This window comes from Daphnia pulicaria, chromosome 7 (assembly GCF_021234035.1).
Source record: "Daphnia pulicaria isolate SC F1-1A chromosome 7, SC_F0-13Bv2, whole genome shotgun sequence".
Classification (NCBI taxonomy): Eukaryota; Metazoa; Arthropoda; class Branchiopoda; order Diplostraca; family Daphniidae; genus Daphnia; species Daphnia pulicaria.
In genome coordinates, this window is record NC_060919.1 from 17064647 (window position 1) to 17079837 (window position 15191).

General features: G+C 39.2%; 4 protein-coding genes across 5 annotated transcripts; 3 read left to right on the top strand and 1 right to left on the bottom strand.

Annotated features, from left to right (window-relative positions):
* Window positions 1-133: 133 nt before the first annotated feature.
* Window positions 134-2776, bottom strand: LOC124348906 (POU domain, class 6, transcription factor 2-like). The gene is made up of 6 exons (XM_046799302.1): window positions 1683-2776; window positions 1314-1616; window positions 1125-1250; window positions 880-1060; window positions 584-816; window positions 134-512 (listed from the first exon to the last, which is right to left on the bottom strand). Exons 1-6 carry the CDS (start codon window positions 2605-2607, stop codon window positions 331-333), a joined length of 1950 nt encoding a protein of 649 aa, XP_046655258.1. The 5' UTR covers window positions 2608-2776; the 3' UTR covers window positions 134-330.
* A 1683-nt stretch (window positions 2777-4459) lies between these two features.
* Window positions 4460-7540, top strand: LOC124348909 (chorion peroxidase-like). The gene is made up of 13 exons (XM_046799306.1): window positions 4460-4575; window positions 4714-4882; window positions 4954-5127; window positions 5197-5381; window positions 5451-5634; window positions 5749-5949; window positions 6015-6126; window positions 6197-6379; window positions 6456-6517; window positions 6589-6695; window positions 6802-7000; window positions 7074-7179; window positions 7261-7540. The coding sequence occupies exons 1-13, from the start codon at window positions 4525-4527 to the stop codon at window positions 7358-7360; spliced, it is 1833 nt and encodes a 610-aa protein (XP_046655262.1). The 5' UTR covers window positions 4460-4524; the 3' UTR covers window positions 7361-7540.
* Window positions 7541-8138: 598 nt separating this feature from the next.
* Window positions 8139-11093, top strand: LOC124348929 (peroxidasin-like). 2 transcript variants are annotated; one of them, XM_046799336.1, is made up of 13 exons: window positions 8139-8251; window positions 8318-8495; window positions 8569-8742; window positions 8820-8998; window positions 9079-9253; window positions 9358-9558; window positions 9627-9738; window positions 9804-9986; window positions 10070-10131; window positions 10202-10323; window positions 10424-10622; window positions 10684-10789; window positions 10856-11093. In XM_046799336.1, the coding sequence occupies exons 1-13, from the start codon at window positions 8192-8194 to the stop codon at window positions 10911-10913; spliced, it is 1809 nt and encodes a 602-aa protein (XP_046655292.1). In that variant the 5' UTR covers window positions 8139-8191; the 3' UTR covers window positions 10914-11093. The 2 variants fall into 2 exon arrangements, with proteins under 2 accessions (XP_046655292.1, XP_046655293.1); XM_046799337.1 differs by having other exon boundaries at window positions 8140-8251; window positions 8321-8495.
* A 739-nt stretch (window positions 11094-11832) lies between these two features.
* LOC124348926 (peroxidasin-like) lies at window positions 11833-15049 on the top strand. Its single transcript, XM_046799333.1, has 13 exons — window positions 11833-12127; window positions 12330-12504; window positions 12584-12757; window positions 12825-13003; window positions 13071-13275; window positions 13409-13609; window positions 13667-13781; window positions 13842-14021; window positions 14094-14158; window positions 14262-14359; window positions 14444-14642; window positions 14716-14821; window positions 14894-15049. The coding sequence occupies exons 1-13, from the start codon at window positions 12074-12076 to the stop codon at window positions 14955-14957; spliced, it is 1815 nt and encodes a 604-aa protein (XP_046655289.1). The 5' UTR covers window positions 11833-12073; the 3' UTR covers window positions 14958-15049.
* The last annotated feature ends 142 nt before the right edge of the window (window positions 15050-15191 follow it).

Below are 15191 nucleotides of genomic sequence, written 5' to 3' on the forward strand. Positions count from 1 at the left end.
CTAATAAAAGTAGAGGAGGTTATCAGCAAACGACAAGTGAAATATGTTATTTAAAAAATAGGTCTTATCTAATGAACACAAGTGGAAGGATTCACTGAGAGTTATTTGGCTGCTCTGTTTTTTGTGCGAAATGAACGTTGCAGGGATGGAAAATCCGACCGGATTTTCTCTCTCTCTACAGGATAACAAACAACGAAACATATCTTCTGAATACAACACCTTAATATCTGCACTGGTGCGGGAGAAAAAAAGAAAGGAAAAACTTAAATAATAACAAGGAACTTTTGAAATGCAAAATTTGGGGAGAGAGAGAGAGAGATTTGTTCATCCTCATGGCTGAGTCGGTGAAGCCGAGTTGCGATCTTCCTCAGTTGAATCGGATGACTTGAGATTAATACGACTTCGTTGAAATGATTGACAGTGTTTCAGCGATTGACGCTTGTTACAGAACCAAACGCGGACAACATCACGTTCATAACCAATTTCCTGTGCGATGCTGTTGATTTCACGACCTACCGATCCGAAACATTATTAGAAACGCCAAACTAAATTAAATTTGTTACTGAAAATTTGAGAAAAGAACCTGATGGATGTGAGCTTTGCTCGAAGCGACTATTGAGTACGACAAGTGCTTCCGGACTAAAGAAAGTTCGCCGCTTGCGGATTTTGCCAATAGCCGAAATATTGATGAAATCCATCCCAGCGATTTGCTGTAGATTGCCTTGTTGATGCTTCTCTTCTGCCTCACGCAGCCAATTTTCAAGCACTGGTCGAATCTTTAAGGCACTGCGTGGAGTAATATCCAATTTCTCAAACCTTCACAGAAAAACAGCAAGCTCAATCATAATCACAGCAATAATTATTCTTCTTGAAAATTACCTGCAAATTGCAGATTGACTGTATGCTGGACCTTCTGTAGCGCAGAGAGCTTGTCCAACTTGCGTTTGCGTCAAACCTAAGACTAGCCGGCGAACCTTGAACGTGCGAGCAAACTCCCGGATATCTTCCAAGTCTATACCGTCTACTATGTTTGACGTCGACTGTTTGATGGTCGGTTGGCCTACACATAGTTCAATAAAGTGACTCAACTAATAATCATTAATGACAAAATGTAGTGAACTTACAGAGATCTTCGGTAGAGTCCGGTAAACAGTGAGGAGAAGGCATGGGTTGCTGAATTGACGGAGGGGCTTTCGGCAGAGGTGAGGCAGCTGAAGGCCCCGATCCTGAACACGTCGGGTGATTGTTCACTAAGTAACATTAAATGGGTTAGTAAAATTTGTACGAAATTTTACGTTTCGTATCAAACGAACCTGTGGTAGAGTGACATGGACTAGATTTCACTTGGATTGTCGTGGCAGCAGAAGTAATAATTCCATCATTAATTAGTCCATTTACAGGGAGTGTTGCTGTATTTCCCTTATTGCTTTCGTTTGCCTTAAGGAGAGAATAATTTATTGGAGATTCCGGCAGTGGCAGAGGCTGAGTCAACAGGTTCGGATTCAACCCAGTATCCAAATTCATGAAAGTATTATTTCTGGGACCTGGTGGGTCACTTGTAATTATTGGCGAGAAACTTTCTGGATAACTGGCTACAACTGTCTGAATAGCCATTCCTAAATAAGAAAAGAAAGAATTGAATTCAATTTTGCATCGCTAATTTATCGACAAAAGAACGTTACCTTGAGGTGTAGGGACCAACACCTGAAATGCTCGCGTGTTGGGAGGAAATTGCTGATCAGGAAGACCCAATACTTGCTGTGCCCCCAGTTGAGTACCAAGTGGGGGCACAGGAATGTGAGGGGAAAATGAGTTTTGCATGTTCTTGTACACATCAAACATATTTGAGTTAGACACATTGACTGCTGAGGTCAAAATGGATGATGTTAACGAAGTTAACGCAGAAAGAGGATCTTCATTAGCTTGCAGATTTTGATTCATTTCAGATTCATGGCATCCTTCAACATTATTTGGCTCTTCGTTTGGCTCTTCGTAGGTCTCTTCCTCATCATCAGTTTCTTGAAATTCACCTTCTTGATTGAGGTTTTCTTCCACAGTAGTTTCCATTTCTTGGGCACAATTATCTTGGCAATATTCTTGCACTGCTGGTGGGGGCAAATTTCCATTTTGAGTTGCAGGAGAATTTGACCGTAAATCTACAGCTTCTTGTTGGTAAGGTGCGAATTGGGGAAGAAAACCTTGAGCTTGTGGAATATTTTGAACACATAAGGGACCAAAATTCATTGGATTGTTAATCACTTGAAACAATTGCAATCCCTGAGGTGTTTCAATTGCTTGATAACACTGAGGTGATGGTTGCTGGATGTTTGGGGTTATCGCTAAATATGTCATCCCATTTTGATTAATGCAAGTATAGGCTTGTCCTGGAGGGGTAACAAACTGTTGATTGGGGAGGCAAAAGTCCATCCCCTGAACACTATTTTGAAACTGAAATCCTGGACCATAAACATATTGAACATTTTGCTGTAACCCCACTTGAGGTAACCCATACCCTACTGTTTGAATTGCTGGTTGGCCATTGGACAGCACATTGAAATTCAAATTATTACTGTTCATCGTGTGATTGCTTGCTTTTTGAGATTGCATAGACACGATGCATGAAAACCCAACGCTTCATGGAAATTAACAAAATATACGTAGGTTCACAAGTGAAAACAGTGGCACATTAACTTTCAGTCTATCAACAAAGTATTCAACTATTATTACTATTCACGCAAACAATGGACGGCCGCCGCGTCTTCTGCTCAACATCAACGCTGCAGCAGTGCCAAGTCCAACAACTGAACATATAAAATAAGCATAAGAAGAGACAAGAGAGTAGTTTTTCTTCTTATTTCTCAAGTTATAATGTAAGATTTAACATTAACACAATAAATTATACAAAGTACATAAAGTATTAATAAACTGAAATAATATAATATTAGATCAAAAACCCAAAGGGAAGGGCGAACCTATATAATGTTACACAAGGAAAAATTTGCAAATTACGTAAAATCGGTAAAACCTAGTAAAGCTTTAAAAAAACATACATAATTTAATTAATCTAATTTAATTTACCAGTTATCATAAAAAGTGTTCTCCAATAATATCATAATCATTAACTTTCTTCAAATTTAGTCATAGTTTACTGTACTGCCGGCCAACTAAAAAAAAAAAAAAAAAAAACTAAAAAAGTATAAAGTTGCCAACGTTAACGTTTTTTTTTCTCGTTCCCCAATGTAATTTATGGAGGCGGGACTTATGCACACTTGTTTTAACTGAATGAAACTACTGAGTACTGACTTCAAATAATCTAGCCAATGGTTAAGCGAATGCTTACCTGAACTCCGCCTTGGAAACATTTATTCCTTCCTGCAGGAAAGCGTCGGTCGGAAATGAGCCCATTCATCAGTTGGTCGTTCCGATGGAACGTTGTTTCCTATTTCCCTTGGCCATGGTTGTTTAAGTTGGTTTCAGTATTATTGCTGGCCACTGAGAACTCGTGCATTTCTAAATCGTCAAATGAAATTTGATGAGCCAATCAGAAAAATAAAATGAACCCAAAAATGTAAATTGTAATGAAATAGAAAGGCATAATAATTAGGATTAAGAATTCAATTCAGGTTGGATTTCCGACAAACATTAAGTTAGGTTAGTTGATTTAAGAACAAGTTTTGAAGTTCATAGCTCTCGTTATTCGTTCTGAAATTAAATAGGTCCATACAGTGTGTTGGCCTGTTATTATCGAAAAAATAAAATAGCTTCTGCACAAACACAAACCATTCCGGAATGAAACATCTTGTTGTCATTCATTAGATACAGCGACTTAATCCATACACTCAGTACCGTATGCCCTTTATAAAATATGCAGTTATCTGTATCCGGGTAAATATTAACGCAAGAAAAGCGAACGAAAACAACTTCAGTCCAATATTTAAACATGAAATTGCTTACAAGATTCCTTCTAATATAAAATGAAAAAAAAAAGGATAACGCAAGGTTTCTAAATGGACAACTGTAGCGACTGGCGAGGGTCGTTCCACCCAGTATGACAAATCGCTGTATGCGATCTAATTGCGCGCACATGTGTGCATTGAATATAGGTAAACGCTCTAGCTTTCATAAAAATTTGGGAGAAAAAAAACAGAAACCGGATATCGATACAGATGTCTGTGTTGATTATATCAATAGAACCTAAGTACGATGAACTATTCAAAAAAATATACATAGGCAAGAGAAGAGAACGTGCGTCAACTCACGAACGTCACAATATACCAACGCAAACTGGTAATAAACAGTTTAGTCATTTATTGAATAGAAAATAAGAACGCAGCTGCTAAAAGTTTTTACTAAACTGAAAGCTTTTGGATAATTGATCTGGCAGCCGTAAACACGGCGGGTCTGGCACGTAAAAAAGAACCAATGGCATACGAGTTTCAGTTACACGTCGATTACAATTTTTTGCATAAAAAGGCAAATTTTTGGAAGGCAAAATTACAGTTTCAACCAGACAAACGACAGAAGATGGCATTTTATGTATTAGTCGTACTTGCATTAGCGGCCGGCACCTTATCGGTAAATAATTCTTTATTTAGTCAAACTTAATTTTGGAAATTTCAACCATAGATTTGAAGAAGAGCAGCTATTTCTATTTCAAATTCTCGAATCGTATTCATGAAATTTCTTTCTTTTACTGTTGTTGTTAATCAATAGGCTGACGATGCGTCCAACAGGCAGAGCGCATTACCATCCCTGCTACCCTGTGATCCCAATTATCCGTACAGAACCTTCGACGGATCGTGCAACAATTTGAACAACCCGCGGTATGGACAAGCCAACACCATCTACCAACGTTTGATTGCCCCAGCAAACTATGCCGATGGTGAAATAACTAAATTAATATACTGTCAAGTGTTATTGGGCTTCAAATATTGATTGGGTTAACTTGTACAGGTGTCTCGGCTATCCGTTTAGCTCAATCGGGTGCCGCTTTGCCAAGTACCCGATTGGTTTCAACTACAGTCACCAGCAACAACAGCGTGCCTGAAAACGATGCCACTTTCATCACGATGCAGTGGGGTCAATTTATGGACCACGACTTGACCCAAACCAGACAATTCACAGTCGGTAAGAATTAATACGATAAGGTTTTATTTTTAGCCAAATTTAAGAATAACACCAATTTTTGTAACTCAGCTGGGGGATGCTGCATTCCGGCTGGAGCTCGATTCGGTAACGCCTCAACCAATCCCAATGCAGAGTGTTTGCACATCCCAATCCCAAGCAACGATCCCGTTTACAGCAACGTCAATTGCATGAATATGATTCGTTCAACCTTCGGATTGAATCTCGATGGAACTACACCACCTGCCAGAGAACAGGTACAATTCGCCAAGCAATCTAATAAAAAGTTTCTAAATTCTAAGGCTTTTCAACTTTAAAAAAATTAGATCAACTCTCTCACTCACTGGATCGATGGTTCTATGATTTACGGAAACAACGACGCCACTGCTCAATCCTTGCGCGATCCCAGCTCGGGAAAAGGCCTCTTGGCTGTTTCGATTCAGAATGGCAAAGTTCTTTTGCCGACGAACCCAGCTCTGTGCACCGATGCAGCATCATGCTTTATCGCAGGTACGGCCACATCTTTTAAAAAAAATTATTATTACAAAAGCTATTTCAGTTAGTTCTGTTAATGTGCTGGACAACTCGTTAACGGGCATTATTTACTTATCTGTTGGTCGATAGGTGATAGTAGAGTTCGGGAGCAGCCGTTGCTAACAATCATGCACACTATTTGGTTGCGCGAACATAACCGAGTGGCTAATGCTCTGTACGCTTTATTCGGAGCAACCAAAACCGACGAGTTCTATTACCAAGAAGCCCGCCGCATCGTCATTGCCGAGTTCCAGCACATCACTTACAACGAGTACCTCTCCGTCATTCTCGGTAATGTTCACAAAATTACCAAAAAGACACAAATTCAATAAAACAAATTTTACTTAAACATTTAGGCCCCAAAGGGAAGTTACAGAAAAATAATGGCCCATCTAACCCGGCTATTTTCAACGAATTCGCTGCTGCTGCCTATCGCATGGGTCACTCTCAGTTAAAAAGTTTCATCCAGTAAACATTTCGCTTGTTTCCAAAATAATTTGCTTTCATAATCACAAAATCTATTTGCCCATACAACTAGACTGATTGAAGCTGATGGCAGTGCAAGTCCCCAGAGTTACTTCCTCGGCAACTCGTTCAACACTGGAACTTTCCGTCTTCTTAATCCAACTTTCATCGACAACGCTTTGCGTGGGCTTTTGCAAACCCCTCCCCAGTCAGTGGACGATTGCTTTGCCGACGACATTACTAGCCAACTTTTCCGGTAGGTTAAATGCAGTTTTACTGCCAGCATTAAAAAGTAAAATTTTCAGTATTAACTTGATTTATTCGATTTCTAGCGGTACAAATGCGCTCGGGGGTGACTTAATTTCAATCAACATGCAACGTGGGCGTGATCACGGTAAGAAATTCCCTTTAAAAAATTAAGATAATGTTAAAGTTATTTGAACTTTTTTTTCCCAATGGCAATAGGCCTCCCACCTTACATTGTAGCCCGCCAAACTGCGATGGGAAATGACCGCAGCAATTCAAAACTTCCCAAATCCTTCAAGGATCTAAAGTCGACACATTCTGATGAAGTATAAAACTCTTTTAATTACTGAGCATTTCATTTATCTCTCCAGAGAGTTTTACAAATTAATACGCATATTGACTTGTTTGTTTCTTTTTTTTTTTTAATGATAGGTTATTGGCTATCTTCAGACTGTGTACCAATCAGTGGCCGACATTGACTTGTACATTGGGGGAGTGACAGAAAAGCAAATGCCCGGTGCCGTTGTTGGACCCACATTCGGTTACATCATTGCTAATCAGTTTCAGAATCTAATGGTTTCGGATCGTTTCTTCTATAGCGACCTTTCACAACCAATCTCTTTCACTGCAAGTAAGAATACCGACGCCTCTTGTACAAAAAAATACCCTTAGTAATTAACAAATTTGAAAAAATGTATGATCAGAACAATTGAAGGAAATCAAGAAGGTTAGTCTGGCTCGCATTATCTGCGACAACAGCGATGGGACCATCACGCAAGTTCAGCCCAAAGCTTTCCGTAACCCAGCAGGGTAAAGACTATAAATGTTTCATTTGATTGAATTACTAATTGATTATCGCAAACTAAAATTTTGAAATGAATTTTCTTTCAGAAATAATAAGCCAGTCTCATGCGCGAAAATCAAGGCAATTGATTTCAACAAGTTTTACGGTACTGAATCACCTTCTTCCGAAGAAGATAATTCAGATTAGAAAAACTGGGCACATCTATTCGATAAAACAAGTTATTCATAATAATTTTTGAAAGATAACCACTTTTTAGGTGTGGGGAGGGGGTAAAAATGTTTGATCAGTTGTAATGTAGTGTGTTCAATGGGTTAATAGCACACAGCCGCAAAACAAGTGAACGAATAAACATATATTGGTAATTTACCTTTGGCTTGCTGTTGATTTAATTATTTAATTTACAATTATGGGGCACTTACCGATAGCTGTGTTGTCAATCCAGAGTCCAGCACTTCAACCAAACGAGAGGCATTCGACATCCTGTAAAGTGAAGAGGAGGAAAGGTTTATGTTAGATGCATTGAAATATGTTCGATATCTCCAAGCTTTCAATGAATATGTCGTTAATGAATTGAAATTTCATTGGCAACGCGATAAGTAGATTTATGAAATAATAAACGTTAAAACATACACTAGTACGAGTGGAACAGACAACAATCGCACAATGGGAATTTGAGAGCATGTAAAAAATAATAAAAACAGAACAGAATGATTATGTACTTTATGGCAGATTTATTTGTGTAAGCAAAACAAGAGTTGCTGTACTGCCTCTCTCGTAAATCTGTTGTTTCAGTGCACAAATGTCCTTAAACAAGTGGAACAGCTTGCCACCAATTAACAGACGGACGCATCTGTGTAAAGCTAGCACATAATCAATGTAAACACGGATCTGAACACGGATGCAGCAAGTGAATTGTACTGGTGCATTCATGCCGACTACGCATTTGACTTGAATAAAAAGGACTAACATTCCGATAGCGATGTCCAGTGTTGTGGAAACCTATTATACCGCTGCGTTATGGCATTTTTCGTACCTCTACTAGTCGTATGGCTCGGATTAGTATCCGGCAGCTTGTCGGTAAATTATTTCAAATGTCTTATTTTTCACATTAATCAATGCAATAAGACGTTTATTGTCAACTGGCAGGACGATGCAAATGCATCCAACAGACAGGCGAATTCATTGCCAGCCGCTCCAACCTGTGATCCACTTTACAAATACCGCAGCTTCGACGGAACGTGCAACAATCTAAACAACCCGCGTTTCGGACAAGCTGGCACCAATTTCCAGCGTTTGATGGGCCCCGCAAATTACGCCGACGGTACTGAGAGCAATTTCTCTTTATTATGAAAACATAAACGCTATAGTGCAATACGACGTATTCACACTCACAGGTGTTTCGGCGATTCGTTTGTCTCGATCGGGCGCCGCTTTGCCAAGTACTCGCTTGGTTTCGACCACCGTCACTCTGAACAACAGTATTCCCAGTTACGATGCTTCTTTAATTGCAATGCAGTGGGGCCAGTTCATTGATCACGATTTGACGCAGACACCCCAATTCCGGATCAGTAAGAAACAATTGAATGGAAATTGATTGTAATAGGGCCCGAGACATGAAACATAAAACAAACAACATGGATTACAGGTGGAGGATGCTGTGGTGGAAGCCAATTTGGTAATACCTCAACCAATCTAAACACTGAGTGTTTGCAGATCCCAATCCCAAGCGACGATCCCGTTTACAGTAACGTCAATTGCATGAATATGGTTCGTTCAAACTACGGACTGAATCTCGATGGCACTACACCTACTGCCAGACAACAGGTTAAAAAGAAAAACAAAATTCCCCAATAAATAAAGCTAGAAGTTGTTAAAAGTATGTTTCGACAATTGTTACTGTATAGGTCAACGCTTTGACTCACTGGATCGACGGGTCTATGATTTACGGGAATAGCTACGCCACTGCTCAATCGTTGCGCGATACAAGCTCGGGAAAAGGTCTCTTGGCATTTTCCACCCAGAATGGCCGAGTTCTATTGCCGACGTCACCAAGCACATGCGCCGATTGCTTTGTAGCAGGTTAACACATAATCTTGCTATCAAGTTTTTTCTAACTCAGGATCATTAAAACAAAATTACTTTGTGAAACGGTTTAAAAAAAAAAACATTCGTTGCTTGATTAGGTGACAACAGAGCTCGTGAACAGCCATTGCTTACAATTATGCAGACCTTGTGGCTTCGCGAACATAATCGAGTCGCTAATAAACTTTACGACAAATTTGGAGCAACCAAAACGGACGAGTTCTATTACCAAGAAGCCCGTCGCATCGTCATTGCCGAGTTCCAGCACATCACTTACACCGAGTACCTCCCAGCTATTCTAGGTAAAACATGTATATTCTCTGCTCGAGCAACAAATTGTTGTATAAATTTTAAAATTACTTTTTGAAAGGCCCCGAAATTAAGGTGCCACCTTTCGATACTAAATCCAATCCGGCGATTTTCAACGAATTTGCCGCTGCTGCCTTTCGCATGGGTCACTCTCAATTGAGTAGTTTTATCAAGTAAAGTCAATACAGATTGTATTTAGTCATTTTTAGTGATTGGTAATCATCTGCATTAATGTCAGACTTTTGGAAGCCGATGGTAGTGAAAGCAGTCAGAGTTTCTTTCTTGGAAATTCATTCATTACCGGTGCTTTCCGCCTCCTCAATGCCAACTTTATTGACAACGCTCTACGGGGCCAATTGTTCACTCCGGCCCAAGCGGTGGATCAGTGTTTTGCTGACGACGTAACTAGTCAACTTTTCAGGTATGTTGCAAAAGAGGTCGTAATTAGTATAACTAAACCATGTGTAGCAAACTTAAACATGGCGTAACAATAATATAACTTAGGACAACATCTGCTCTCGGCGCTGATTTAGTGGCAACCAACATGCAACGTGGGCGAGATCACGGTATATCCAACTAGTCTACTTAACTTACTAATTAAAAAAAAAAAAAAACTTTATTTGCTTTTCTCTACAGGACTTCCACCTTATGTTAGAGCGCGACAGATTGCCTTGGAAGCTTACGCTTCCATCTTTCCAACACCTCCACCCCCTCCGCCCGTTACCTTTGATGATTTGAGTTTCACTCATTCACCAGAAGTAAGTTTAATTTTTGAATTTCGTGATATGTCAACCTTAGATTAAATTTAAGGTGAAGGGCGGGAAAATGTCAATTTAACGTCGCACCAATATCTTCCAGGTTATAGACAGTTTCAAACGAGTGTACGCATCAGTGGGGGATATTGATTTGTACATCGGGGGAGTAACAGAGAGGCCTTTGCCCGGCGCCGCTGTCGGACCCACCTTCCATTACATCATCGGTCAGCAGTTTGACAATCTGAGACGAACGGATCGCTTCTTCTACAATGATCTTTCAAAATCGGTGTCCTTCAACTCGCGTAAGAATTAAATCAATCAATATTTGGGTAGGAATGGACCATCAACAAAATCCATTAACAGGTCAATTGGGAGAAATCAAGAAAGTGAGTTTAGCTCGCCTCATCTGCGACAACAGCGATGGAACTATTACGCAAATTCAACCGCGAGCTTTCCGATTGCCATCAAAGTAAGCATTTTACTAAAATATGTATCATTTAGAAAGTCTTATATTATTGAAATCATTCTCTCTTAGCAATAACATGCCCGTCCCGTGTGCCAAGATATCGAAAATCGATTTCAACAATTGCTAGAATTTTAAGAAGAAGACCTTTCAAATGAAAATCATTCAACAACTTTTGAAGCTAAATATTTAACTAATCAAAAATTTCGACTTCTTTAAGTTTCTAATGGGAAATAATTGTTTGTAATTGTTTTTACTTCGTAACATGTTATGGAGTTGATTCAATCAAAACAAACCAGAATGAATTTATGTTGCAATGCCTTGTCTATTTTTCGAAACAATTTTTTCAAAGGTCTTGGGTTTCAATGGTGAATTGGCTAGCTGAAGTATTATTTCACTGACAAACTTGGCATGGCAACTAACGTCTATGATAAATAATAATCAACACACCTGCCTGCCACAGTGCCACTTTTGCCACGAAAGTGTGAAGCTTCCAAGCCAGAACTTGAAATATGAGTCATGTCCGTTTGGGACCAAATTCAACTGGAATATAATTTTTCGAAAACATTCGGGTCTAAGTGACGAGGTCATTGTATCGCTATGCAAGGACAAAATAGAATTTCGACCCGTATGTTTGAAAAAGGTCTCGAAACTCGCTCGAAACGTTACGGGTTGCGCAGTGGTTCTGCGTTTTACGCAGTGACATACAGGTGGCTGGAACAGAAATCTGATAAAGGTTTTTTTTTTTGTTGTTGTTGTTGGTAAATTCAGTTATCTCAATAGCTAAGCATGAACATAGGCGGGTGAATGGTCTAAAAGGTGGCCACGTAAACTTCGGCAATAACCGGCGCACATACAACGAAGTGGTATTGAACGAAATATTAGGACACAACTGTACTGGTAATGGACGCCATGGAAAGATAACCATATTTCGTGTGTTTGAAAAAATGAAAAACGATACCACCCGGTTTGCGCGTTGCACAGTCATCGTTTTCAGTCGCAGAGAAATACAGGTGGCATATCCGAACCGGATGACAGTATTGTTTGTTTTTTTTTTTTTTTTTTACTGCGTGTTCTCTCAATGCCTAAACACTTCATGGCCTATTCAAAAAGATCTTTCGATTAGACGAAACACGAACGCCATAAAAACGAGTTCCGAAACAGAGCTATGAATAAATGCGAATTTTCACACATGTGTGAGTTCCATCCCGACACGAGTTGCATTTTAGATATAAAAAACGGCAATAGCCCGACAGTAAATTACACAGTTTCGACAGAAATCTAACAGAGATGACAAGCATAATGGTAGCGATTCTAACTTTGTCGGCCAGCACTTTACTATTGGTAAATTAATTTAAATATAATTTAATCTATCTTTAGATGTATGGAATTATGGAGGTTCTTTTTTTTGTTTTACTATTCAAAATTCAAAATAAATTTATAAATTTACTACCTTTGTCGATAAGCTTTCAAATTTGTAAAAAAAAAAACAATTATAAACAAAAATGTGGCGCATTAATTTTTCAAATGTGCAATCAATTGATAGGCCGATGAGAATGGTTCCAATAGGCAGATATCACCACTACCAACCAACATAACGTGCGATCCAAAATACAAGTACCGCAGTTACGACGGATCGTGCAACAATTTACTCAACCCACGTTTCGGACAAGCGGGCACCATTTTTCAACGTTTGATGGGCCCCGCAAATTACGCCGACGGTACTTAACCATTTTTGCTTCATTTTCATGACGGATTTAACTCCACAATGTACTACAAAAAATATCGTAATGAAATCAGGTATCTCCAAGATCCGTTTGTCTCAATCGGGTGCACCTCTACCGAGCGCTCGCCTCATCACCACCACCGTTACAGTCAACGAAAGTGTATCAAATCCTGACGTCTCTTTCATGACGATGCAGTGGGGGCAGTTCCTGGACCACGACTTAACTAAGATAACACAATTTACAATCGGTAAGAAACACGAATGAATTCATGCCTAAATAGTTAGAAAGTAAATGAAATGAATGCCTGGTTTTAGCTGGAGGTTGTTGTGATGGAGGAAGATTCGGTAACGTCACAGCCAATCCCAATCCTGAATGTTTGTACATTCTCGTCCCAAATAACGACCCTACCTACACCAACGCTAATTGCATCAACATGATTCGCTCAAACTTCGGCCTGTACCTGAATGGTAGCACACCGACTGCCAGAGAACAGGTTTTGCTCTAAATACCCAAGAATTCTCATTAATCAAAATATTTAAGCAACTCGATTGGAAATTTAGGTGAATTCTTTGACCCACTGGATTGATGGATCACAAATATACGGAAGCAGTAACGCCACCGCTCAATCCCTCCGCAACACAACTTCCAAAAGAGGTTTAATGAATGTGTCTCTCCAAAACGGCAAAGTTCTACTGCCTCTGACCAATACCTGTTGCTCCGACAACACGACTACATGCGCTGAGGCCGCATCATGCTTTGTTGCAGGTACCGTAGAGGTTGTTAGATTTTACAGTTTTTTTTTAAGAATAAAGCCATAAAGTGCATGGAATTTTACACAAAATTAGTACGGTAATGGCTTTTTAAATATCTCTATATTTTAACGATTGTTATGATTTAGGTGATAGCAGAGTGAAACAACATACGTTGATAACTATCATGCATACATTGTGGCTCCGTGAACATAATCGGGTGGCTAATGTTCTGTACGCCAAATACGGAGCAAGCAAAACCGACGAATTTTATTACCAAGAAGCTCGTCGCATCGTCATTGCCGAATTGCAGCACATCACATACAACGAGTTCCTTCCCGTCATAATTGGTAAGTGAAAATACATTAACAAATCCTTACAAAAACACTACATGAACCGTTTTTTAGGTCCTTCGGCACAATTCAAGGGTCCATACAACAACAAAAACAATTCTGCTCTTTTCAACGAATTTACCACGGCTGCCTATCGAATGGGTCATTCATTGATTCGTAGTTTCATCAGGTAAATATTTTAATTGAAATCGTCGCAATTTGGAAATCCAGTAAACAAGATTACAATTAGGGTGTATGAAGCTGATGGAACTAGAAGCAATCAAAGTTATTTGCTCGGCACCTCATTTGGTACTGCTACTCGCCTTCGCAATCCAAACTTTATTGACAATGCGATACGCGGTCTTCTCAAAACACCTGCGCAGACGGTGGACGAATGCTTTGCTGATGACATCACTAGTCAACTTTCGAAGTACGTCTCATTTTCATTAAATCAAAGTAGACGAATGAAAAAATAATAATTCGGAATTTAATGAAATTTTAGAACACCTGCAGCCCTACTCGGTGGTGATTTGATATCAATAAATATGCAACGCGGACGAGATCACGGTAAACGACCATTAAGTTAATTCGAATTTTTTTTTAACTGCACGAGTTTTCCCTTAGTTGAGGAAAAGTATTTACAACATTCGTTTATATGCAATCAACATAGGTCTGCCGAATTACATTCAAGCCCGACAAATTGCCTTGAATTTGAAAACACCACTTCCAACGACATTTGATGCTCTAAGTCCAACCACTTCGCCAGAAGTATGCACTTTTAAAACTTAATAAAAATAAACTTTGTTTAGACGTCTGTATGGTGCAAAATCTCAACAAAGCCATCGCTTTTAGATTATAACATATTTCAAGAAAATTTACGGCTCGGTGAACGACATTGATTTATACATCGGTGGAGTAACAGAGACAAAAGCACCAGGATCTCTGGTTGGACCAACATTTACTTATATTATAGCTAAGCAATTTGAGAACCTGAGGCAATCTGATCGTTTCTTCTATACCGATGTAACGCAATCGGTTTCTTTCACTGCAAGTAAGAACAAAACCAATTTTGGTAATCTTTAGTGGCCTACTCATTTACTATGTGAAAAAAATGTTGCTAATAGAACAACTGGTCGAAATCAAGAAAGTGAGTCTTGCCCGCATCATCTGTGACAACAGTGATGGAACTGTTACGCAAGTTCAACCGCAGGCCTTCCGTACACCAACTGGGTAATAATTAATTTTTCACAAGAACTTGAAAAATGAACTATTAAATTTGATTTTAAAACAATCATTTTATAGCACAAATATGCCAATTCCATGCGGTAGCATTCCACAAATGGACTTCGAGAAATATGCCAAATAAGCATCGGTATGGGTATCAAGAAAATGCATGGTTTTCACAGGCAGTTTTAAGAAAAATTGTGTTTTAAAATGGTGAAGGGAGGGGGACTAAGGGAAAACCAATAGAAGACTTCATTGTCTGTATTCTTTGTTAAATCTCATTATCCTTTGAATAGAACATGTTCTCCATACTATGACAGAAAATATAGCTATTTCCCCTTATCCTTGATACAGATATGTTTTCCCTTTTGAATGA